General features: G+C 34.8%; 1 protein-coding gene across 1 annotated transcript in view; it reads left to right on the forward strand.

Annotated features, from left to right (window-relative positions):
* The window catches only part of CWC27 (CWC27 spliceosome associated cyclophilin), an 88,606-nt gene that overhangs the window by 38,187 nt on the left and 24,300 nt on the right, over positions 1 to 26,119 (forward strand). Inside the window, exon 11 of the mRNA XM_085528607.1 lies at positions 20,609 to 20,706. Coding sequence (XP_085384733.1) covers positions 20,609 to 20,706 — 98 coding nt within the window. The remainder of the gene's footprint in view (positions 1 to 20,608; positions 20,707 to 26,119) is intronic.

Here is a 26,119-nt window from a genome sequence, read left to right on the forward strand (position 1 = left end):
TTCCATGTTCTTAACATTTTAGGGATATGCAGGTCATTTTATACATAGCAAAATCCAATCAACTACTGCTGGTTTTTTTTAGGGGCCTGTATTATGTACAGCTTTTTTAAAAAGTACTTGTTACTGTTTAGCTTAGACATTTCCTATTAAAAGTGCCTTCTATTATATAAAATACTTATCTCTTGCAAACAGTACTGGCTGTTATGCAGATCTTTTATTGAGCGCCATTATGAAGTAGGGGAGTTATTCAGAATGCAGTAGGTTACAGGAAAGTTTCTGTATATATTGCTTGCTTTGAAATTTTGTTTAAGAGTTTGGTTTGATTAATTATGGAATTTCCTGCAATATAAATGTCAGTAATATAAATCGTTAATTATTTTTCTATGTATTGTTCTTCTAAGACTTAGTTTAAACAAGGCATGCTATAGTTCATAACTACTGTGTCATTTTTGAGAAGAGTTGTTCTTTTGGGAATACATTATTCTTTTGTATGTGTCATTTAGAACATATATACACATTATTTAAATTTATATTTCTATTTATTTAGACATTATATAATAAAATATATTTTACTGATGAAACAATTATAGGGCTGTATACTTTTTATTAACAATCCTTCAGAATACTGTGTTGTCACCTAAGTATATGAACAGCTACTTTGCTTTGGAAGTCAGGATTTTAAAGATGTGATGGGTATAAAAAATGAACTCATCTAAGTGTATGTTTTAGACAGTATTTATATGAAATGCCTATTAGCTACTCCTCCACTAAAGTTAGAGGTACAATTGAATGTAGTCTTAAACAAACTCATTTTGTATGGCTTGGATTACAAAAACTATTTTTAACGTGAATTAAATTGATGTGGGACAACTACAGATTAATTTCTGCTGAGTAGGCACATAGTTTATATTTTAAATGAGTTTTAAGTTAATATACTTTGTTTTGTATTTGTTGTTACCTAAGTACACACACAGTTCTGATTGCAGAACAGTGATCCACAGTCATTTCCAAGGCTTTAGTATCTGAGGTTGTAGTCAACATGTTACTTATAGGAGTTGTTGAAGATCAAGAATAGACAAGATTTGGGAAAGTAAAAGGAAAAAAGAATCACAATAGTTGAACTCGATATCAGAAATATTTTTCAAATTATGAAGCATAAGGAAACAATTGTTGCAGGTGCATAATCTAGGAGAACAAAAAAAGCAGTATATAGCTAGTAGACATAAGGAAGCAAATACAGTCATTTCTACTTTTTCACTTTCTTCATTCTTCCTTCAGATTCAAAAATTGCTTTCACAAATTTGGAAGTAACCCTCGTTAGCTGTCACAAAAATCCATTTACCATTTGCCATATCATTCTCCACAGTGAAATTTCAGACAGGACTGTGATGACCATCATATTAATTTTACAATAAATGCATATATACATACATACATATATAAAAGGAACAACAAATGCAGCCACAATACTCGCTTTAATTAGGTTTGTTTGCATTTTCAGTGTGTTTCACATTACTATTTGGTTCTTCTCATTGACTATCTGTACTTTTAACTATTTTTCACAGATGTTTTTTCTTATGCTTCTGAAGATAGACTTCATTTCTGCTCGTATTTTAATTTTTGTAAATCTGTTAATGCATTTCTGTTTTCTTACTGGAGATAACTACTTAGTGTCTGCAGATTTTATTAATGTGTTCTTTATTGCCTGATTCATAATTTAAACAAGGCAGTTGCCCAATTTGTACCAGTTAGTTAAGAAACAGAATGATGAGCAATTCCAGCAACTTCAGAACATAGATTATTACTGAAAGGTATGATTTGTGGTACTGAAAACTTGGCAGAGCATGTAACAAATAAATAAATAAAATAAAATACTTCTGAAGTGATCTGGCCACATGGAACAAGCTTATCTCATGTGTGTTGCATGAGCATAACTCCAGCTCAGTCATAATGTGAAATGAAACACTTTTACATGAACAGTATTTAGTCTGAGCATAAATGTAATTCCGTTTGTGGAAGTGCAATGCATCTGTATTAACAGACACACAATGATTTTTTTTAAAAAGTCTGCTAGCAGATGGTGTCCAACAAAGACCACTATTGTTTCAGCATGAGATGCTTCAAATGTTCTGGGCATTTAGCCCAGACACAGCCATTTTCCTATATATGTGACCAAGCAATAACAAAAAGAATGAAAATAGAGGTGTCAGTATATAAAAATATTTTTATAACTTAATATATCTAACAAGTCAGTGGCAATGATTAAACCTAGTTAAATTAACAAAACTGATAAGATAATTCTCTTTACATTTTCATGTCTCTCTTAACAGTTATTTGGCATTCCACATTCTTGAAAAAATGAGTTTGGAAAGTTAAGCTACCTGCTGGTACTGTTTAAATGCCCACAGATAACATAATTCAAGCTGCCTAGTGCCTGAAAGTGAGTGTTAGGGCAATCAACAGGAACAATAAAAATCTGTCCAAATAGAAAATCCACAAATCCCAAGGATTTGGAGCCTCCCCATGGATTTTCCACAAATTTTGCTGTTTTCAGCAGAATCTAAGCTTTTATTTTAAAGGTGAACTGAAAAGCTGAAAAGAAAATTGAGTTAATAAAATATGTGCTGAATCCCCTACTCTCCTTTTGCAGCCTACTAACGGGGGCCCTCTGCCACATATGTTTTAACTTTTTCTTTAAAACAAAAAAAAAACCCCTCCCTTTTCTACTATTATCCAATACTTACTGGCTGATTTCAAGAATAAGCTACCATTCTTCCCAATGGTCTATTAATTCTGAAGTGTGCATTTGTGTGTATTTCTAAAATCCTTTTTTTTTTTTTTTTTCCCTTCAAGTTCAGTGACTGCCTTACTTACAGTTTACTGTAGTCTTCTCTACCTTCTTCTGAATCTACCTCTGTAGAATGTGAACTTTTGATCACACAGCATCATCCCTCCTTTTACTGGCAAGATTTAAATAAATAAATAAATAAATAAAATGGAATTAGTTAAGCTTTAAGTTAATTTTCATAGGAAAATGTATGGATATGAGAGAGAGAATATACAGTTGGGATACAGCTTTGGTACAGATACTTTGATGGCTGACTGTTTTTGAACAGGTGAACTTTATGCATCATTTAGAAGCAGGTCATTTAAAAACTGTCGCATTGGTCTTGTGTTTGACGTTAGTAACTTAAAAGCTATGAGAAAAGGCTTTACATAAATTTTTAACAGGAAGTCCTTACTTGAGAATAATTAATTATCATTGTTAGAAGATCAGTGGAAACGGAAATATGATTTTATTGACAAAGCAACAAATCAAAACAAGACAACAGAATGATAATTGTAATAACAAAAATAGCTAATATTCCTGTTAATGGGTAAGAATTTGTAAGGAAAGAAAAATTCTGCATGTGTATTAATTTTGTTCATTTTTTATGCATGCCTTTCATGCTAGAAAAGTGAGATGTTATTAGAATACCCTTCTTTTTTTATTTAAAAGAGAAGTAGCGCTGAAAGCTATGGGATCCATTCTCTGTGTTCAAGTCACCTTTGTTTATTTTAATGGTGAATAACAGGTGCAATGTAAAAAAAAATAGGAAAAATTAAAAAAATAATAATAATAATTCTAAGACAGAAGATGCACCCTAGGACAATGTATTGACAAGCCTTTTGTAATGTATTGTTACAATAGGACTATTTTTTGCTATGATCTGTTGGTCTTTTTTCTTTATAGAATTGTTTTTCTCCATTGATATTGCCTGGTTGTAAATGTTCTCTAAGAGTAGTTTAAGTAGGAAAACGTGCAGGCCACTTTATTTCAGCTGTCTGACATGTGAAGCACTGATTTTTATTCATTCACTGGTAAGCTTTAGGATTTTTAGCTAACTGATGCTTAGAGATAATAGCTATTTTAAGTTCTGAATTCTGGGTTTTCAGACAGATCTCTGAATTACAGGATTCCTGCAAACTGTGATGATTACTCACAAAATATTACCTTTAGAAATAGAAAATGTTGCAAGCGATGTATATAATCCCAACTGTCTGTTGTGCTCTGCAGGTGGGGATCCACTCAGTTCCTAACTTTTTGTTTCTTACCCCAAATGGCCTTTCTTCAGCAAATTATAGGAATATTTAATTACTGTTAAAGCTGAACTGACTTGTCTATTAAATGGGACTTACCAATAGAAGTCACTAAGAATAATTTCATTACTTCATACACTATAAAATGTAAATATATTAGCTTATGCAGTATATTAGTACTTTAGATGTTATTTAAGCAGTGGTAAAGCACTTGCATTATTTTTATTTAGTTTTACATTTGTTTTTATTCGATACTTACATAAAAAATATCACATACATAATAAAATTTTAATGTTTGACAAATTAGTCCAGCACTTACCAAATTAATGATATTGGTGACATTGCTACAAGAACTGTTATTATGCTATTAAATATGAAAGTATTATATATGCCAGTTTGATTATTAAATTTGGGCAACTATTTTATAGTGAATTAGTCCAGTAAAGACAGAAATTTAATTGACTATCACCTGAAAAAGAGGAAAATTGTGAGAACAGGATACTTCTTGATTGGCAGTAAAGTTGCATGTGGGATAAGATGGAACATTAGTTTGTGCCTCTCTTTTTATATGGTTTAAATTAACTTACCTTTACTGTTTACAAATGTTTGTTCACAAGTGTACAAGCCTTTCAGCCTAAATGTTTTAAATCTGCTAGCATTTTCAGCACTGTATATCATTTTAAGGTATGGATGTAAACAGTGAAATGTAGTTTGAAGAATGGAATTATATACATGATAAGCAAAGTACAGAAGTGTCTGCGGATCTGTCTAATTATCCCAATCAGGTCTTTCTGTGGTGACCAATAAAAAAATAATGATTACCGTAACAAAACATATTTGAAGCAAGAAATATTATATGTTAATCAGTTACCTGTCTTGCTCTTTAAAACAGAAAAAGTGTTTTAAATAATATCTGGGACAGGATGTTCATCTAAAGCGTGGTTTTATTACATAATGAGATTCAGGTCCAGTTGGAGATCTGCTGCAAAAATAGAACATATTTTCTATTTGATTGGAATTTCTCTAAGGCTTGCTTTAGCTCAGTTTGAAAATACTTTTTACTCAATCTAAAGAGACCCAAAAATGTTTTTTCTGGCTCACAAATGGTCCATGCTTAATTGATGTACAGATGTGGTATAATAATGAAAGAGGCATTTTGGAGCCATTCTTCCTTCAAGTGAGGAAAGGAATGGGTAAGGGAAGAGATTAGAGAGGGAGCTACTTCATAAGAATGTGAAATCCATCTGGTGTAAGAAGATCACCTAGAATTTTCTGCTGTAAAATAACACAGCACTCAGGTTGTGCTTCTTAAGATTAAAGATTGTAGAATATATTTTATTCATTTATAACTGAATAATTGAACCTTACTTTTTGTTCTAGACAGACTTCACAAATTTTAATGGTCACTTTAATTTGCTGAATTCTTTTCTACTAGAATTACTGTTACGCTGATATGCTAGTGATTTTTCTAACTAATTTTATAGGTGAAGGAATTACATCAGATGCACAGAATATACTGGGCACCATGAAATACATTTGATTATACTGTGGGAAGCTGGGGGAGTTTTTTTGATCATGATTACATCATTGTAATTAATTCTATAGTCCAGACATTCGTTGGATAACTGTATCAGCTATGGCATAATCGTTCTATGAGGACTACTCTGAAACTAATGCCTCCTATTCTGTTATTTTGGACCACAACATCAGATATCGGTGGTATGATAGTACAGGTTGAACCTCCCCACCAACATGCCATAACATTTTGTTGCCATGTGACAGAGGCAGCAGAGGGGCACTGACAAAATGGCATCTGGCATGCAAGTGCGGATAAAGCAAGAGTGTGCCACTGAATTCTTCCAACAGAAAATAATGGCACCCACTGTCATTATTCAACACTTTCTGGATATTCCTGGAGACCAAACAGTGGATGTGAGCACAGTGAGGCGGTGGGTGGCGCGTTTCAGCCATGGCAACAGTGGGGCATCTCTGCTGGGGCTGATTTTTACAAATGTAGAATGTTGGTGAAAGTACATAGCTAATGGTGGTGACTGTGTTCTCTATTTCAGAATTTTCTCTGTTGAATAGTGTTATTTTGCTCTTTGCAGCTGTTGTTTCCATGGAAATGAACAGGAGACATTACTTCCAGAGCAATTTACATATGTTAGGTGTTTAAAATGGATGTACTTCACACAAGTCCTAAAGACTGGGTGAGGTATTGATTATACTGGAAAAGATATCATTTATTAACTCCTTCCTTGTTTATACATTACCTAAAAATTATAAATATATTTTTCTTTTTATAGTTACATATTCCACAGCCATTATTTTCAAAATTTTATCCAGTTTTTCCTACTACATAAAGAAGCCAATCCTTTTAGAGCTGTAAGAAATGCCTACTTTCTCTCCATTCAAAAGCAGAAAATGACATATTGCTTTCTCTGAAGATTATTTTTACCGAAGAGCTATTTCATCCAAAAATAAAGCAAGAAAACAAATGTAGTTGTGCACATTTAAACAGAGACCTCTCCAATATGGAAAATGTCACTCCACGCTTATATGTTGCTAATTCAAAGTAATAAATGTCAGTGTTTAGAAGTCCAATTGATTTAAGAATAAGCTGTGCTGGATTAGATCAAAGATCTGTTTAGTCAAATACCCTGTCTCTGACAGTGGCCAGAAACAGAGTAGGCCTAGGATAATACTGAGAAACTTTTCCCATTTCCTACAATCTAATGTTTAAGGCTTATTTAGTCAGAAAATTCATTTGGGCTGTTGTGCTTAATGGTCTTTGGTATATTTTTCTTCCATGAATATATCGAGCAGCTTTGATCCCAGTCATGCTTTTGGCCTTAGATATCATGTGGCAGTACGTTCCTCAATTTAATTTTAACCAGTGTGGACAATATTTCCTCTTGCTTGTTTTAAATCCGCTGTCTTCCAGTTTCATTTTACACCTTCAGGTTCTTTTCATATGAAAAATTGTGACTAACTCCTGCAGCTTTTTCTGTTGAAGACATTTCTGTCCCATATTTGATTGGGTATAGTTTTCAGACCCCTTCAAATTCTTGTTTGTGTTATAATTTGCCTTCCATATGAATTTCTCATATCTAGCATCTCTAATCGCTGGACTCTGAATAATGAACAAGCTTTGGAGATGGTGAAACATGAGGAATTTCCTCTTTCACTGGACAGCCAGAGAAGCTCGATTGCCTTTTCTCACTGAAATCCCAATTGGATGTGGTCTGCTCCTTCTGACAGGGTATTTAGAGGAGAGATCATAAAAGTAAGGCAAGGAGTTCATAAAAGATCCTCTTAACCACTAATAATTTCTGAAACAGAAGCAACTGTAGACCAAGATGCAGTGCTTGACCAGGAAGTGAGGTGCAGGATTTTTGGAAAGAGAGAGAATTATTATAAAAGATAATTGTTTTCTGCAGTATAACTTGGCCTATTGTGAATGTTTTGTACAGTACACCTCTGGCAATTAATTCTCTGAAGTGCTACATTTACTATATATACCTGTGTTTTCTGCCATAAACAGAAGAAGGGAAATGCTGCTACCAGAGTATTTCATCTAGCTCACACCTAGCGCTCTGTGTCTTCAGGAGCCCCTGGACAAACAACTATGATGTGGGCCAGATAAATTGTTCTGACAGTGGAACTCCTGACTTTTGACTTTCCCTGAGAATCCTGCAACCCTTTCCCACCACATCATGTACATGTGGTCTCTTCATGTGACAAAAGAGGGCTTGGGGAAGGCAGCGCTCCAGCTAGGTTCTTTTCTTGCTGCCAGAAAAATTTTTTCCAGTCTGCTCTCCCTTGTCTGGATCAGAGGAGCCCCTAGGAGAAGGGGCAGCCAGGAAGGATCCTGAGGCTGGATGAATCACCCTGTTGGATACTTCAAGGCTAAAATAGTACTATTGGAAAGAGGCAGTTTTTGTTAGCTATGAGTGAGGCTCAGTGATTGCTTCTAGACTTGAAACATTCTGCAAATCAGTCTTTAAACTGACATTAAGTTGATGACATTTTTATGTACAAAAAAGCAATTTTTTATAATGTTGAGGTTTTAGAAGAATTAAGTTATTTTGTTTCTCTTCAGAGATCTGTTCTTTTTAAGTTTTAGTAAAAAACTGAATCTGTATTTACTTCAGGAGGAATATAGGTAGACACAATAGAAGGTCTAACTGACCTTCCAGTCAATTTGGCATTAATCCTGTAAGTGCCTCAGCACTATTGTATACACAAATATAGCTCTCAGTAGTAGTTTGCAGTAGCAGAATATGTGAATGTGATTTGTTTGTTTAAAATATGTGTTATATAGTGATTTCAGAGCAGACTCACGGGGGAATCATGCTGCCATTTCATAATACGGAAGGATGCTAAAATTTAGAAGTGTCGAAGCCAGCAAACTCTGAAGCATTTTTGGCAAGATTTTCCTTTTTGAATCTGGCTTCTCAATATAATTTCAAATTAAGTAAAGTTTACCATTTGTTTTATTTAAGGCTGCTCCTATGGCAGAATTTACTACTTTGTATAGACAGGTGATATGGCAGGTCAAAAAATAATTCTGTATGCCTGTGGTGGCTATATTTTACGGTGTCTGATAGGTTTTTATGGAACCATTTGGTGATCTCATCAACAACAAGTCTATTGTTTCATTACTATCAGATTCAGTGTGTCTGTGATTAAATCAGCAGAATGGAGAACATGAAGGGAGTGCTGTTCACATTGCAATCATTTCCATCTGTTATAAATTTTTATCAGATGTTGGGAAACGGCAGGCAAAACTCAGAGCAAGTGTTTTATCCAATTTCCAAGAAACAGTGATATGTAATTGGCATGTATTGTCCCTCTTAGTTCAATCCATCCACTTAGATACTTTAAATGTCCAACGGCATACAGGTATTACAGAGCTTATAGAAACTTATTTCCATCTTTTTGCACATTGTTTTTCTCTGAAAGATCTAATGACGATATAAATGTTTTGGTACTTAGTAATCAGGAGCACTGGTGGCACTTTTAATAAAATTAGAGGGTCAGATTAAGGCTTGGAGAGGAAAATCTCCATTAGGCATATGCTGCTGTTCTAACTAGCTTTGCCTCAGTTCATGATGTAGAAATTGGCAAGTAGAATTGGCCGGCCAGTAGTCAGTTCTGTTTGCCTTAGAGAAGTGGGAGAGGGATCTATCAAGCAATGGGCATAAACTCATTTGTAATTAGATAATCTCAAGGAATGAAGTCTTCTATTTTTTCTGAAATTCATTTTGGCATTAGTTATTCTGAAAAAGTGTTTGTATTTTCAGTGTAAATGTCTGAGATACTCTTAATCATGTAGGTTTTCAGTGCAAAGAAAATGTTTGCAATAGAGATGTGTGCTCTCATCTGAGGAGTTAAAAATATTTTATTAACATAATTTATGAGATTTTGTTGAATTTATCTTCAACTTGGTATTGGAAGTCTGCAGTATTTTCTACACTTCTTCATGTTTCCTCAAACATTTTTAATGGTGAGAATATGGTTATCTTTTCTGGAGTTTCCCATATGATTTGGCTGTTTTGATACGGGTTATCCAGTTTTGTATGCAATACTCTCAATTGAGCAATGCTGCTGTTTCTGTTAGAGCCACTGTAATAGTTGTTATATTATCCTCCATAAATGTGAATTATAGCACAATATGTTATATGTTTGGATTTTTTTTCACAACTATAGGTTACTGGAGTTACACACCAAGTTGATGCTAATAAAACTCAGAATATTTTCATAAGGTTATTCTGTGGGTTTAGAGCTGTGTAAACCATACAAGATATATTTCCTTCTGCAGAATCTCCTTCAATTTTGTAAGAGAATTTCCTCAGAATATCTGAACAGGTGACTGTGATCATTTTTTTTCATTCTCTACTCCTGACGTAAAACCCTGCGGAATCTCCATTTTGTCTGGGATTGACTAATCTTCTGATTTTGGATATTCCACAACATTGCTGTCAAGGATCTCCTTCAGTTTTTTTGAGTGTTCAACTTGAATTATTACCTTTTGCTGTACTGTCAGATTACTACTTGCTCTTGTCCCAGATCAGCTATGTTTTTTTTCACAGTGTACTTTACCTTCAGTTTGTTCTCACCATTTTTCTTCTCTAATAACACTTTTAAAAGCTGTTGTTAATTGCATTTTTGAATGTCTAAATCTCTTCATTTTATTGTCCATTACTGTATTCATCCACACTTCTATCAGCACCTTGGAATGAAACTACTTAGTAACTGAAACATAGAGACTTGCCATTAGGAGTGGGGGTTTTTTTAGGTATTTGTAACTATTAATGAGAAGTTGCCATGGAATTTACTGTGCTTTCTTGGTCATTCCTTTAGTTTGAAATATATGGTATTTGTATCAGAGTATTTGATACAACATAGTTTTTAAGGCGAGTTAGTGGAACAGTTATTCTTGAGTTCCTTCCAGAGGATATTCTCTGGAGCTATATCATATTTCAGTTGGTTGATAACTCTTCTTCTGGCTCTGATAGTGCATCATCTTGATCTCCAAATCACATCAAATTCTCAGAGAGTTATCTCTCTACCATCTTCTTTTGAGAAAGCTTAAACAAATACATCATTTATCTTATCAGCAGTGGTTTTGTTTTGCCTTATTATTCCCTTTAATCCTACGTGACCTAGTGACCTCCTCCTTCTTTTATGTTTTCTTGTTTTACTTAATTCAGTCATTTTAGCATTAATACTTTCAGCTGTTTCCTCTTTAAAGTTTGTCATAGCCCCTAACATATGATCTTCTACCATCTATTCTGCCAGCCCTAGGTTGAAGTTTACAGATATAAAATTATTTTGTATGAATAACCTCTTAAACTTTGTGGTTTAGTCACACAAGTTCTTTGCCCTTTTGGTCACTTTTTTTTGTGAGCTTTTCATTACATCTTAGTGCTCGTTGTTTCAGAAGAAGCAGTTTTGTTTCTTCCAGAGCATGTAATATTTTCTTTAAGACTTCTCTTCTAAATTTTCAGGATGACTTATGAATTTGATTTGTTTCTTCTATGATAGAACAGTATAATACAATGACCTCAGTTTGACAGTAAGAATAATTAAAGACAAGGATAAATGGCTGATAGAAAAATACACTGAATTGGTTTACCAAAGGAGAACTTGCCAAGGTCCTTACAGTTCAAAAATAATCATTTTTCATAGGCTAAATATATGATAAAAGGAAGGTTAAGAGGAGGAAATTGATAAAATGAAGGAAATTCAAATTTAGAAGAATTTTAAAATAGATAAGCCAGTTAAAAGGGAATGTAAATTATGCCGTGGGAGCTTTTAGTCAAGTTTATTAGGATAGTTCCCATTTCAAGTTTTCGGTAGCAGTTTAAATTTGGGAGATGTTAACCAACAATTTGTATTAAGTAAAACTTCAAAGTAGGATAAAGCTGGAAAGTAATGTTTAGGAAGAAAGTATTAGTTTCTTAGATAGAGATATCCCAGTGGAAAATTAATTCATCACAGAAGTTTGATTGATAGACATAGAATGAAGCTTCAGTCATAAGATTATGCAATAAGGGACTCAAACAAGAATTCTTAATGCAAACTGTCGCTTGGAAGTGACAGATGAGGAAGGAAACTTGTTAACCACAACAGCATTGATTAAAAAATGTGCTGAGCTGCAAAGAAAAAGGCAAATGTGCTTCTATCAGACTTGAAACTGCATGCTTCCAGTTTATATAGATGCACACCAGTTGCTCTGGATGAAGTATGCTGGCAGTTTCACAGAGGTTTTCTGGTTATTCTTTTTAGTTTATAACAGTGTTGCCTACATTACATTAGCCAAAGTTAGGCTCTTCTCTTACACTGGAAAAAGTTAGGTTCTCTTATCTGTTCCAGAATCTATTATGAAAATAGAAGTAAAGATAGTGCATAAAATCATCCTTAAGATAAAACTATGATATATGCTTCTATACATTCACTAATACATACATCTGTCATTCCTGGCAGCATAGTCAGTGGCTGAACCATATAAATGAAGCAACTCTTGTAAGGAAAGCTAATAGCTTTTATTAGTCTAACTGTGAAAGAAAAATAAACTAGCTGAAGAAGAGCTCATATGCCCTGAAACTTGTTTGTTTTTTGTTTTGTTTTTTTTTACTTTCTGTCTGTCTTAGTTGCTCTATCACAAGATATTGCTGTTCACTTAATACCTTTCTTCTTGCATATGTTTATACTGTGTGCTCAGTCTGTAGGTCCAACTGTTCTGCTAAGCTTCTTCCAACAGAATAAAATGGTAACATTCTTCATCAATCTCAGCCTATGTAAATTCATTGTGCAGCACTGCAATAGCTGGCATAAAATGCAGTTTATATTCCAGCATGCATAATTACATTGAAATAAAGCATCAGATAATTAATATTCTAATCATGTTACTTATTTACTCGAATTTATGGAAATGGCAAAACAGTAATGGATGCCACAGTACTCCCTAATAAATATGCCACTCGTATTATATTTCAGGACTGAAACAATTCAGTAGTCCTAGATAAAATATATAAATAGTTGTAATTCATCCATAAACACTTCTGATGCAGTTTTTTTAAACTAAAGGTTAAAGTACTAATTGCAAGCAGTAATGCAGGAAATAACCTTTTTAAACTAAGGGTTATTGTACTAAATGCAAATAGGAACATAGCAAATTAAAGTCAAGAAACAGCATTAATTATTAGCATGTCAATACTGCATTTAGCACCTACATCAACCTATGTAGCTCAGATTTCTAACATCAGGAACTGGTGAATGTCTTCTATTATGTCTATATCACAGAATCACAGAATTACGGGGGTTGGAATGGACCTCAAGATATCAAGTCCAATCCCCTGCTAAAGCAGGAACCCTACAATGGGTCCAGAGTGGTCTGGAATATTTCCATAGAAGACGATTCCACAACCTCTCCGGGAAACCTGTTCTGCTGCTCCACCACCCTTACCATAAAGAAGTTCTTCTGCACATCATCTGCAGAAGACAGACATCTGTCTGACTCCTTCCTACAGCAAAACCAGGCTGGCAAAAAGACTTGGTGTATATTCCAAACCCATAATTTTCAATTTGCCTTTGCAGTTTTACAGTTGTAAAATTCTTTCAGTGCCAACGATGAACAGTCAAGTATTCCAGGTAAAATAAGATTCTTGAACCCTAGAAAAGTCTTAGATCTACATGCCAAATGGAGGAATTTGCTATCCATTCCAAGAATTGTATATTCTGCAGGTACCCAGATTCTGCAGTATTGGAAAAGCCTCCAAAACCATGACCCTGTGTAACAGCCATTTCCCTTGATCCTTGCTCACATTCTGCCTGTAGTTGTACAGATACAATATTTTATGTTGCTTTAACTTGTCATTAGAGATCTAATTGAAAATGCTGTTCATATTTTAACTTAGAATTGGAATTCCCAAACATGGTATCACAGGTGGTTTTTTGTGTTTGTTTTTTCAAAAGAATCTAGTAGAAATCAAAAGCAAACATCTAAACAGGGATTCTTTTCCCTAGTGTTCCTGAGATCAGCGTTTGTCAGTTCTAGCATGACCTTTCATGGCTGCTACTGAAATAATACACATTGAATATGATCATTAGTAAATATAAGAGATGGTGGAATATGCTTCTTATGGAATTAATGTTTAATAGTTTTTTAAAAGAGATATATCTGCCTATAATAAGAGGGAATTGGGTCCAGGACTTCTTTAAAGTTTGCTAGATTACATTGTGAAGAGTTAATAGATAATATTGTACCAGATCTTGATTTTATCTTTACACTGAATTAACATCATCAATTCTGCTGTGGAATTCACATAAGTAATGTAAAAGTAGTTCACATTAACTTTGTTATGTGGTATATATTTATAATTTCTGGAATAGTTTACACCACTGGAAAGCAGTTTAAGAGAGAATTGAAACTGACAGAAGACGTTACTGGATGCTGCTCATGTGAAGACTATACTTTCACGTGACAATCTTAACATTCCTTAGTTACTTAAATAGTTTTAAAATAACTTTGTAAAATTAATGTTTTTCTTTTCATTCTCCTGTTATATTCACTTCGAGCAACACTTAGTAAATAACTGTACCATTTCCGTATAGCCTGTTAGTAGTAATAGTCCTCTGCTGCTTCTGAATGAAAAGCCAGCCCAAAGATATGAGAAGAAATGACCTTAAAATAATAATGTTAATAATGTGATTATAGTACTATAAAAAGAGGGAAGGAAATAACGTTACACCATCAAAAAAATGATAATTTAATCTAATACTGATTATTACAGAAAAAAATTACTTCTGCAAATTAATTCTTGCTTCAACTAAATCACGCCTGTTAGAAAAACACCAGGTCTGATGGTGGGAAATATTCTTCAATTTTTCAGTCACGGAGTAGTTTCTTCATTATAAATTCACACTTAGCAGAGTGAATCCTCAGGCTGTGAGTCTGCTTGTATTTTTTTTGGCATCAGCTAAGAGCTTGAGTTGTGAAAGAAAAACACCTTGTTTGATGCTGTTTGTACCAAGATCAGAGAATGACTGTATGTTAGACTAATCTCAAGCAATTTGTGCTTCCCTCAGGGCTTAGGTGGAATTTCAAGGAAGAGCAGTAACTACTCTGCATTGCAGTGGATTTTATACTGGACCTTGGGCCGCAGCTCTCCAGGGCTGCTCCACACGGCTCCGTACCACCCCCACGGGCTGCAGCTCCGTCCTTGAGCTGCTCCTGCGGGGGTATCCGTGTGCTGTGCATCCTGCAAGCCTCAGCCACCACTGCACTGTGGGCTCCTCTGTGGCTGCAGGGAGATCTGCTCTGCGTGGTGCCCGTGGGCTGCAGGGGGACGGCCTGCTCTGCCGTGGGCCTCTCCTGAGCTGCTTCGCTCACATTTCTCACTCCTCCCTTCCAGCTGCTGTTGTACAGCGTATTTCCTCTTTATTAAATCTGCTCTCCCAGAACATACCCAGCATTGCTTGTGGCTCAGCTTGGCCAGTGATACATCTGGGCTCCGCTCACAGAGGCCATCCCAGCGTCCCTCCTGCTACCAAAACCTTGTCAGCTAAACCTAATACAGTACATTACATATATTTTAGAATTCACATATTTTATATGCTTAAACATCCAGTCATGGTTTACATACATGACTGCATGAGCCATACAAGTACAAATGTACATATATGAAGAGGGATGAGTTTCTGCTTGTGCATAAGAAATATTATCCTGCAGTTATTACACCAGTGTCACAGAATTCCTGTACTATAACCAGTTATCTTTCCTTCTGACAAAGTGAAGTCAAATATATAACTTTTCTATTTAGGAGGTTAATCAGTTAATTCAGAGGACCCCTTAGTATTTGCCATAAGATACCTTTGGTATTTAGCACCTGGAAACAAATTTATTTATTTAACTTAGATTATTTGACTAAATTTTGAATTCCGTATTAACTAAGTATTAATTCCCGATTAGAAATATGGGGAAAACAAAACAAAACAAAAAAAAGATTAATTAGAAAGTTGAAGCATTTATTGCATGATGTTTTAAACATAATTGTATGAAATTCTATTAAAATTGAAGTTTATTGAAATTTAAACTTATTAATTAAAACTAAAAAGAATGAGTAATAATGCAGCTTTAATTTGACTGAATGCTGAGAGCTGGAATATCTGTAGTAAACAAGCATCACAAGTGAGTTTTGCAGACCTTTTAACCAAGCCAGAAACTATCTAAGCTTTAAACAATGAAAGAACTAATGTACTGAAACTCCTTACCTACTATATGATCATCAGTTTTTGGAGCTATGCTTGCTCACAGCTCTTAAGATAAGTACACAGTATAACAAGTGTGTGTTTACCCTCTAAAAGGCAGATCTTTTGTTACAGAAGGTAATAGTTAGGTTATTAACCTTTAGTCTGATTTTCAGTCTTCTTCCTGTTTCGTTTTATGACGGTGGGGATGCCAAAATCTGCTTCCTTTCAAATTCAGTGCAAGGATTAGAAGAGATTAAGCAATCTCCATCAGATTGTGCATAGAGCCTGTCCCTATGTATGACTTCAAACTGCTAGGCTTTTTTTACTTTATATGACTTGTGACATGAATTTCTGAAATTATATTAGATTAGGAGGCATTCTGAGGACAGAATGAGGTGTTACCAAAATACAGGATTTTTCAGGGATGCCCAATATGGATGTGGAACAAAGACACGTTGGGAAGGAAATATTCTGGCTTAAAAGGAATGTGAAATCAATTAAAAAGAAAAGGGGTATAGCAAAGAATGTTTTGAATGGGAACACCAGTACCAACTAGAAACAAGAGTCAGTAAAATATTGATGTAATCACCATGAGGCTTGAAGCAAGTGAACGGGCATCTTTTCAACAATTTAGATTAAAAAGAAAAGGAAAAAATAAGTCTTGACAGACTGTATATTGAGTCGTCTGCTATACAGAATCATAGAATCGTCATGGTAGGAAAAGATTTTCAAGATCATCAAATCTGACTAACAAACTGACCAGTTCTACCATTAAAATCATTTTCCTAAGTGCTGCATCCATGTATTTTGTAAATACCTCAAGGGATGAGGTATTTCTCTGGGCAGCCTGTTCCAATACCTGACTACTTTTTCCATGGAGAGAGTCTTCCTGATAACCCAATCTAAACCACCGCTGGCACAGTTTGAGGCTGTTTCCTTACATCGTATGACTTTTCATCTGAGAAAAGAGACTGACATATGCTTTGCAATAGCCTCCCTTCAAGTAGCATAGAGTGCCGTGACATTTCCCTTCAGCTTCCTTTTGGCAGAATAAACAACTCCTTCTCTGTCAGCTGTGCCTCGTATCTTGTGTCCTTGTCACTTAACCAGTTTTGTTGCTCTTCTTGGAACTCATCCAGCAACGTCATTTCCTTCTTGTAGTGTGGGGCCCAAAACTGTCTGCAGAGCTGGGATGCTGTCTGTCTCACCAGGCTGAGTACAGAGGGACAATTACTTCCCTAGACATGTTGGCTACATTTTTCATGCAGGCCAGGGGGACACTGGCCTTCTTGACCACCAGGGCAAATGGCTGGCTTGTCTTCAGACAATCATAAAGATAGCAGAAATCATTATATAGGAAAATTATACATAAATATTTATGGTCTATATGTGGTATGTGCAGTATGAATGAGGACGGTAAAAAGTTCACATCCACTGACAAAGATGCTACATCTTTTAACTTAAGTACTTGCAGAAAACGGGCCTAGTTAACTAGGCAAGGACATTGGTGAAAATGGAATGCTTTCTGCTTTTCTAATGTTAATTTATAGTAAAAATCCAGGAAATTGCAAAGAATTCTAGGACTGCCATCGCAGAGTCTAAATATTGCAAGAGGTCTGATACCAAGAAATGAATAATTTATCCTTTCTTTTCTAACAAGGCGTAACAGAATGCTTTCTTTGTTATACTCAAAAGCAAAGATGATGGCCAGTAAAGTTGTAGTCATTGCTGGTGATTAGTAAATAACTGTGTTGCCTCTTAGAGTAACTTAAGTGAAATGATGATACAGGTTTAAAGAGATTACCTTTTTGATTTGTAAAAGGAATTTATTGGTTATAGTACAGGTAAATCCAAGCATTTGTTTATAAGCACACTGGCATTCTTGCTTTTATTTGAAGTCTTTATATGAGAACATTAGGTTTCCTGAGGATAAAGTCTTAAAAATAGTTTGAATTAAATAGCACTTAGCCAGAATGCAACAAGAAAAACTTAAAATACTACTGAATAATAGATGATACATTTGGAAATCAGGAATGTAGGTTGTAGCTGCAGGGTAGTACAATGGCTGAAGAACATTTTGGAAAGAAGTGGATAAGAAATGGGTTTACAGTCATTGCAAGAAGTAATTTGAGTACTCAGCGCAGTCATTACTTTGTATTTTCTGTGAATCAAAGCAAAGGCTCCAAGTATGCAGTCAGTTCTTTACTGGAGTGCTTGAACTCACCATGTCTGATTCTCAGGACAGTGTTTGGAAGGATTGTGGACATATTGCAGGGAATTACGTAGCAAACAGGAGTTACTAAAATGATGAGAACATCCTTTCCTTTAAAAAAGATTGTAAAGAAATACAAATTATTTCATTTGCTGAATAGAAAGCCAGGTAGTGACCAAGGTGACAGTACAGAGCTGTTGGTTGAACATGCATTCAAATAGTTTACCAGGAAAGCTGGTAGTTTTACCGTGCGTGTTGTATTTAAAATGCAGTAGAGATGAACCTGAAGACAGCCAGTATCCTGTAGCTTCTACATCATAGAGATCCCATGAGTCTAACTGATGCATCTAAAAACCCTGACATTAGTCATTTTCTTTTGATTCTGATTGTCTAGGTTTGTCTTAAGCAGAATGAACATGCTGATTTCAATTAATTGTGATAGAAATAAGAAAAATGAACAATTATGTTGATATTGTTCCATTTTAGTTTCTGAGTTCAGCAAGTAGGTTTTTGGTTTTGTTTTCTCATAGTGCTTATTGGAGCTAACTTGCCTAGATTTTGGCAGAAAAAGAATAGTGTCAGTAATTCTTTTCAGAAATATTTACTGTGCAATTTATTATATGCATTTAAGCATATGTAGACAAGTACACACATACCCTGTTATTTTTTCATTATTTTCAGTATGGAGAATATGGTTGAGCTAGCTGATGATAATTCTGCTTGGCCCTGGAATAGTGTAAGCCTATTGCTAACATTTTTCAATGGTTATTACCTTTTAGGGTGTTCTGACTTCAATCAGAAAAGGTTACCAAGGATTAAATAATCAAGAGGTGGTATTAATTGTCGAAAAATAAGCAGGCTAACAATCTGAGATAAAAAGTTAAAAGCTATTGTTTGCAAATAAGCTAATGCTCATCTTTATTTGGAAAATTGTGGCATTCATTTACTCTACAATGTCCTTTACATTCAGAAGCTGTAATACTTGATTGTACCTAGCAATGTACTTAAGGAACTTAAAGTCAAAAATCACATGGTTTCCAGGCATGTAAAAAATAAATAGGAACTTAAATTAGTATATATATTATATGTATATATATATATATTAGTATATATATACTACTTTAAGTAGTATATGAATGTAGAATGAAATTCAAGAAATTAAATTTAAACATATGGAAAAACTTCCTTACACTGAGGATGGTGCATCAGGTTGCCCAGAGGGGTTATGGAGTCTCTGGTTTTGGACACAGAAGTCCCAACTGGACATTGCCTTGAGCCAACTTGCTATGATTGGCCATGCTTGCGGAAAGGAGTTGGACAGGACAGTCTTCAGAAGAGATCAAGATTACTTTTCTGTTTTGTGATTCATAGAATTGCTCAGGTTGGGAAAGACCTACAAGATCATCAAGTCCAACCACAACCTAACCATACAACACTAATTCTAACAACCCTCTCTTAAATCAAGTCCCTGAGCACGACATCCAAATGGCTCTTAAACACAATCAGGGATGGTGACTCAACCACCTCCATGGGGAGCCTATTCCAGTGTTTAGCCTCCCTTTCTGTAAAGAAGCTTTCCCTGATATCCAGCCTAAACCTCCCTTGGTGCAACTTGAGGCCATTTCCACTTGTCCTGTCACCAGAGAGAAGAGATGAACCCCACTCTCACTGTAGGCACATTTCAGACATTGCAAGAGAGCAGTAAGGTCTCCCCTCAGCCTTCTTTTCCCCATACTGTACAGTCCCAGTTTCTTCAGTCTCTCCTTGTAGAACATATTTTCTAAGTCCTTCACAAGCCTTGCTGCCCTTCTTTGGACGTTCTCCAGCACTTCAGTGTCCTTTCTGAATTGAGGCACTCAAAATTGAACACAGTACTCAAGGCGAGGCCTCACCAGTGCTGAGTACAGGGGCAGGATGACTTCCCTAGTCCTGCTTACCGCATCATTCCTGATACAAGCCAGGATGGCAGAGAAAGACATTTAGTTCAATATTGGCACACTGACTTGCAATTTTTTCTTCTGCTGTTATTTCCTGTTTGTTGTTGTAAAATTTTAAAATTAAGTTTTTCATATGTAATAATTTATCCTTACATACATGTAATCTTAATCACATCACAACTAACGTTATCTGTCCATCTAAGAATTTGGGAATGCTGGCATTTGTTACTTCTGTAAACTGAATTTTATAATATGCATAAAATTGATTTGGCTCTACCTTTGTCTCAAATTCTTTTGTGGTTCTTATAGTAAATATTACAATGTTAAATTAAAAATACAAATGGGAGTTCTTTGTTTTATTATTCATGTCCCTGACATATTTCTAAAGGGCTCTTAAAATAAGTCATCTGTTATGTCCCTTTGTTGTCTTTTCTAAATGAAAATACAAGCTTTCTTAGCTTCTAATTGATTCTTAAGCCATGTTCCTAGCATGAGTGAGTCAGTACATTCCCTTAATTTATATCAGAGATTTACTGCCCATTAACTTTGATTCTGTTTCTCCTGAGTGGCTTTACATTCTCAGAAGATTAAATTCTTGTAAATATTTTTCTCCTTGCAGTGAGGAGCTACGGAAAGAAGCACGACAGCTGAAACGTGAACTGTTGGAAGCAAAGCAGAAAAAAGAAGAGCAAACTATAAAACCCAAAGAAAAGGAAGGTAAGAAAAGGAAGGTACAGCAGGTGTTGCTTAGATCTCCAGTTAACATCACAGTTTTAATGTTCTTCAGTAGGTTTATTTTCTTTTGCAAAAATGTGGACAATATATTGTCAAAGTAGATGGTGTTTGGTGTTTTTTTTCCTAGAAAATTAATTTTCTATAAGAATGGGTAGTGGTAGTAACAAAAGGATACCAGTATATAAATGGTACTGGTAGCATTTCTGCTTTCATATGTCCTGTGCTTACATATGTGTAGCTGGACAGTGCTTCTAAAGTTGAAATACAGTTTTTTTCAAATAATGAGCTGAATTCTTTGAAGGGCACATGCCTGTTCTTATCTCATCCAATGTGAATAGTTTTCTTGACTGTTCACACTGGAAAGACACTTAAATTCATATGCTCAACACTGAACTCAAAGCTGTCGACTTTACGATTCTGAACTTCTTCTGAATGATACCAATTGGATATAGAATATAGAGGACAGTTCAAAGTTTATCCTATATAAACTTATGCAAAAGAAGATGGATCTTTAGATGCACACTTCTGTAGCAAAAAAAAAAATTACATTCTGTTTCTTAATAAACATACACAAATTTTCAAGTGTTTAATAGATAAGGTGAATTTTCAGCATGTAAATTTGCAAGAGATTACTAGCAGAACTGAAAAAAAAAAAAAAAAAGCCAGGCTTTTTGGCACTCTGGAGTTGCTAGATACATTTCTGGGTTGCAGTCTTCACTCATCTCTCAACAGCATAACAAATCTGAAAGAAAATATAAAATAATTGTCAGTTAAATTGCCATATTATACACAATTTAGAAAAGTGGTAGAAAGTGTAACATAATTGCTAGATATTGTCATAAATTCTCTTGAATAGCAGGTGAGCTTGATCAGTAAACCAGCCTGGCAAATTAAAAAAAAAAAAAAATCAGTATCTGGAACTTGTGTATGAAGTCTGTCATCATATTATAGAAAGTAGTGGCCCTAAAAAGGCTCTAGAAATAAAACTTAGTCACTAAGTGAATATGAGCTCTCTTTGGCAAGACAGCATATCCAATCACTGGGCACATGAAAAAGAAGTGGAAGTGTAGAAAAGAAAAAGAATAATCCCTATGTACATATATGATAAATGAAACAGAAGCATGCCTTGTATGGCAGTTGTAACACCATTGCTTAAACATATCCCTGTTTGGGTGCCAGTTACGTCAGAGGACTTACTGAAGAAGAATTGGAGGAAATCCACTTCCACAGTGACAGACTAAATTAATATTTAGATGCCAGTGATAGATAAAACTATGATGCTGTTTGAAAAGATACCTTTTATTTTAGGACAAGGTGCTGTGGGGAAGAAAAGAAAGCTTTATGTATCAGTTTGTTTTCTTTAAAATTTCTTTGAATTAAATTGCAGGCAGAATATAAACCTGCTGAAAAACTGTAGGTAGCAGCTAGTGATAAAAATAATCCTGGTTTCCCTTTTTGAGCAGAAGTGGTCTACTCTACTGTTGAGAAATATGTATGGCAGGAAAGAAACTATTCGCCGAGTTGTTGGGAAGTCTAACTAAATATTCTGAAAATAAGCATGGAAGACAAAATTAAGAAGATGTTAAATTAGATGCAAATATTGATGGACAAATTGATTAATGAAAATACAGTAAGAGGAGAAGAATGAGCAAGATGTTGGTTTTTTTAGACAAAAAGGAAAGAAGTTTGAGTGCTTAATTCAATCTCTAGTGGTCACTTTTGTTTATATGGTTACAGAGGATCTATCACATAAGGGAAACATTCAGGTACAGAACAAATGAACTATAAACTACTTAATAGGTGCATTAAAATCATTCAAACTTGTTGGAATTCACTGAAGCTTACTGGGGAGTTGGCTAAAGCAGTCCCAGAGACATTAACAAAATATTAATAAAATGCTTTAAGATAACTAATGAAACTGGGAATCTGATTACTTGTGATTTGAAGAATAGGACAGATTACCTTTATTTGTGGAGTTAAAAGAAAAAAAAAAAATCTGGAGCAGGGAAGGGGAATGTGACAGGAAAAATGAAGAACAGTGCAAATATAAGTGCTAAGGTTGCATTTTCACATGCAGATGTTAAAATGAAAAGTTTGGTGACTGACTTGTACTGTCCCTGGCATGTGTTAGCAAACTGATCTGATTCAGTTTGCTAACTTGGAAAAAACTGTTCTTAGTTTGCTACACTTCTGTTCCAGAGTTGTTGATTGAATCAGTTCATAGAAGTTTAAAATCAAATTGTGGTAAACAGTATATGTAAGTCAGAAAGGGAAGAGGTCCAGAGAAAAAAAAAGGTGATAGTAAGTGGCTTGTATCTCTTTTAAAAGGAACCAACTGTATAAACTCAAGATGTTCAGCATTCACTGACATTTAGATAGCTTAAAGTCAAGGAAATATAGGGCCATGGTTCAGAAAAAGATTTAAACATACTGCAAAATACATATAAAGTGATTTGTTTGTATGTAAGATAGTTGTCTGTTCCACTTGAGTGAGTCTTCAGCCTGAGTATTTTGCTAAGATTTGAGCAAATTCCAATTGAAAACAATGGTGAGAGACTTTTTAAAAGTTCACAGAGCAGAGAAACAACAGTGACTGATGCTGTGGCAAGCACAATAGAACAGTGGTTATTCAGTTTAAAGCAGAGATGACATCCCAAAGCGACCTATGTTAAAGAACTTCAAGAGTGTTAAAGGCTACCATGGAGAGAAACTTATTCTTCAAAATCTACTACAAAAAAAGGGGACAAGAGGTAGTGAGCTTCAATTAAAGCAAAAGAGGTTTAGATTAAATATAAGAGAGAATCTTTGGAATAGGTGACCTACAGAGTGGAACTTCCCAGCTCCAAATTAGGCAAATATTTCTTTAGGTTGGCTTACAAAAGGCTGAGCCTGTCTTTTGGGTGAGGTGTGCTTATATGTTCTTTTCTTCAATATTCTGTGAAGCACAGCTGAACAGTAAATCAAGAGAAAGATAAAGTGTGCCTGGAGGAAGGCTTTGAGGGGGAAGTGAAACTAAGCATCTTGTTACCAGTGATGATAGCTTTATGGAAGCATTACAGAAAGTATGGTATTTACCATCTCTGAGTCTTTAAGTCATGAAGTTAAAATAAACTTTTATATGTCTGCAGTAAGGTATTACTGTCTTTGCTTTTTGCTTTCTCCGCACTTAACTTATTCTCGTACTCTCATGAGTTATTTTATCTATTGTCAGAGAAAGTTGCTATCCTAGTGATGCTTCCCTTTTTGAGGATGACTTAATACAGACAAATGTAATTCACCATATGATCAAAAGAATAATATTTCTTTCTGGTAATTGAGAATCTGCCACTGAAAAATGCACACTAAAAAAATAAATGCAGAGTTATTAAACATGTTCTATTTGGTCTTGGGGAAAAGGAATTTAAAATAATTTCTTTTCATTATTGTATTGTACCGACTGCTTTTTAAAAATTTTTCTTCTGTCATCACTCACATACCTATCAATTTGTTGTCTGTATGGAAAGAGTAAGTACAGCAGACAGGTAAGGTTCTGGTAAAGGATGAAATTGCTTGCAGAAAGAGAAATTCTAGTTCTCTGGAGAGGTGAAATTTTAATAGGAATATTAACTAGAACATACATCTTCATTAGTGTCTTTACTGCAAACCAGATGTCTGTTTTTGGATGATGCCACACTAAAAGATGTGTTCCAGGAGTGCACCTGCTGAGATCCAACCAGTAGTCCAAAATAAAACAGCCCCCAAAGAGCACAGTGAGAGAATCAGGGCATTAGCAAATAGTTTGCTCCTGTTTCATAGTATTGTTGACCAGTACTGAAGTAGCCAAAGTTTCCCTGCCTTTCATGAGTAACAGCATTAGGCTACCTAGTGGTTGCCTAAAGGGTAGCCTAAAGACTCACTATAAGGTGAGTCTGTCTGCATTCAAAATAAAACTTCTATTTTCATTATTGCTTGTAGGGAGCTAAAAGCAGTTGTCTGGAATTTGCCTTTCTTACCTTAACAAAGTGTTCACTTTTTTTCTCTAACATCTGTTAAAATGTTGGCATTCTGTATTATCATTTTTAAAGAAGGTGCAGATTAAAATGACTAAATAACATTCTCTGACTGCAAACCTACTGTTTTTCAGTGGTGTTTGGATAGTAATTTAGGAACTGCAAGTGAAGACCTCTAATCTTGCTAGATAATACCAATTGTGAAGACAGAGATGTAGATGTTTGTAAGTCTTACAATATTGATGTAGTGTTATATCTCAGATTTAACTTGCACTTTGTGATGCATGTGTTATGAAAATTAAAACTGGACTGAGTATTCACGCTGGATCATGAAAATGAAAAAATAATGTTTTGATCATGAAAAAGCAAACGTAAATGTCACTACATACTGAATCCCAGTACAAGAGGTACCAAATTTGTTGGGATGAGGGGGAGATGTGAAGCATGTCACTGAAAATAAACAGTGTCATGTTGGGGTGCTAATATTTACTTGATATTTCACTTGATCATCACACTTGGTATTTCAAGTTTGTACAGGAAAACAAACTGAACATGAATTTATGTGTGATTCAGGTTTGATCATGCAGTTGTTACTACAAAAGCTGTTAACTATGAAAGCACGGTTATAAATAATATTGCTTCTCAGTGTTGTACCACCAAGAAATATGGAGCAATTGGATACAAACAGGGGGGAAAAGAAGGGAAAAAAAAAAAGAAAAAAATAGCAAAGAACTGGATGAATTTGTTATTAGGAGATAGATGAAAGGATTTATAATTTAGGTAGAAGGTGCTGGGACCTTAGTATTTAAGATGGCAAGTGAAGAAAGATACATTTACTGTGAAGCAGCCATTTACAACCAAAGAATAGCAGAAAATACTTTATTCTACATTCAAACTTCAGTTTGGATATAATAAAATTTAACAGCAAAAAAATACAATGTTTTACCTGAGCAAGTAATTTTGCCCAAAAGTTAAAATCAGATTTATATAGCTCATTTCATGACGTATGATCTGACAAATGTTAACAGTTTACCTTTTCTGTGTTTGTTTGCTTACAAGAAATTGCATGTATTAAAAACTGTCTGCTATCAGGCTCTTGTCCATTGCTGGCAAAAATGCATAGCTAACGGTGGTGACTGCATTGAAGATTAGTATTTTGTAGCTAAGAATTTCTTCTGTTGAACAGTACTATTGTACACTTTATACCTGTTGTAGTTTCCAGTGAAATAAATAGGAGGCATTACTTTCAGATTGACCTATGTGTAATGCGTACGTAATATTCTTTCCACGTTCAGAACATTCGGGAAACTAAGGAGGATTAGGGGTGAAAATTTAAGTGTTTACATTGTTTCAAGAGGACAGAGATTAAAAAAAATAATTCCCTCCTTACAAGTTTGATTATAACC

Source organism: Coturnix japonica, chromosome Z (assembly GCF_054131305.1).
Source record: "Coturnix japonica strain WE chromosome Z, WE-NBRP24, whole genome shotgun sequence".
Lineage (NCBI taxonomy): Eukaryota > Metazoa > Chordata > Aves > Galliformes > Phasianidae > Coturnix > Coturnix japonica.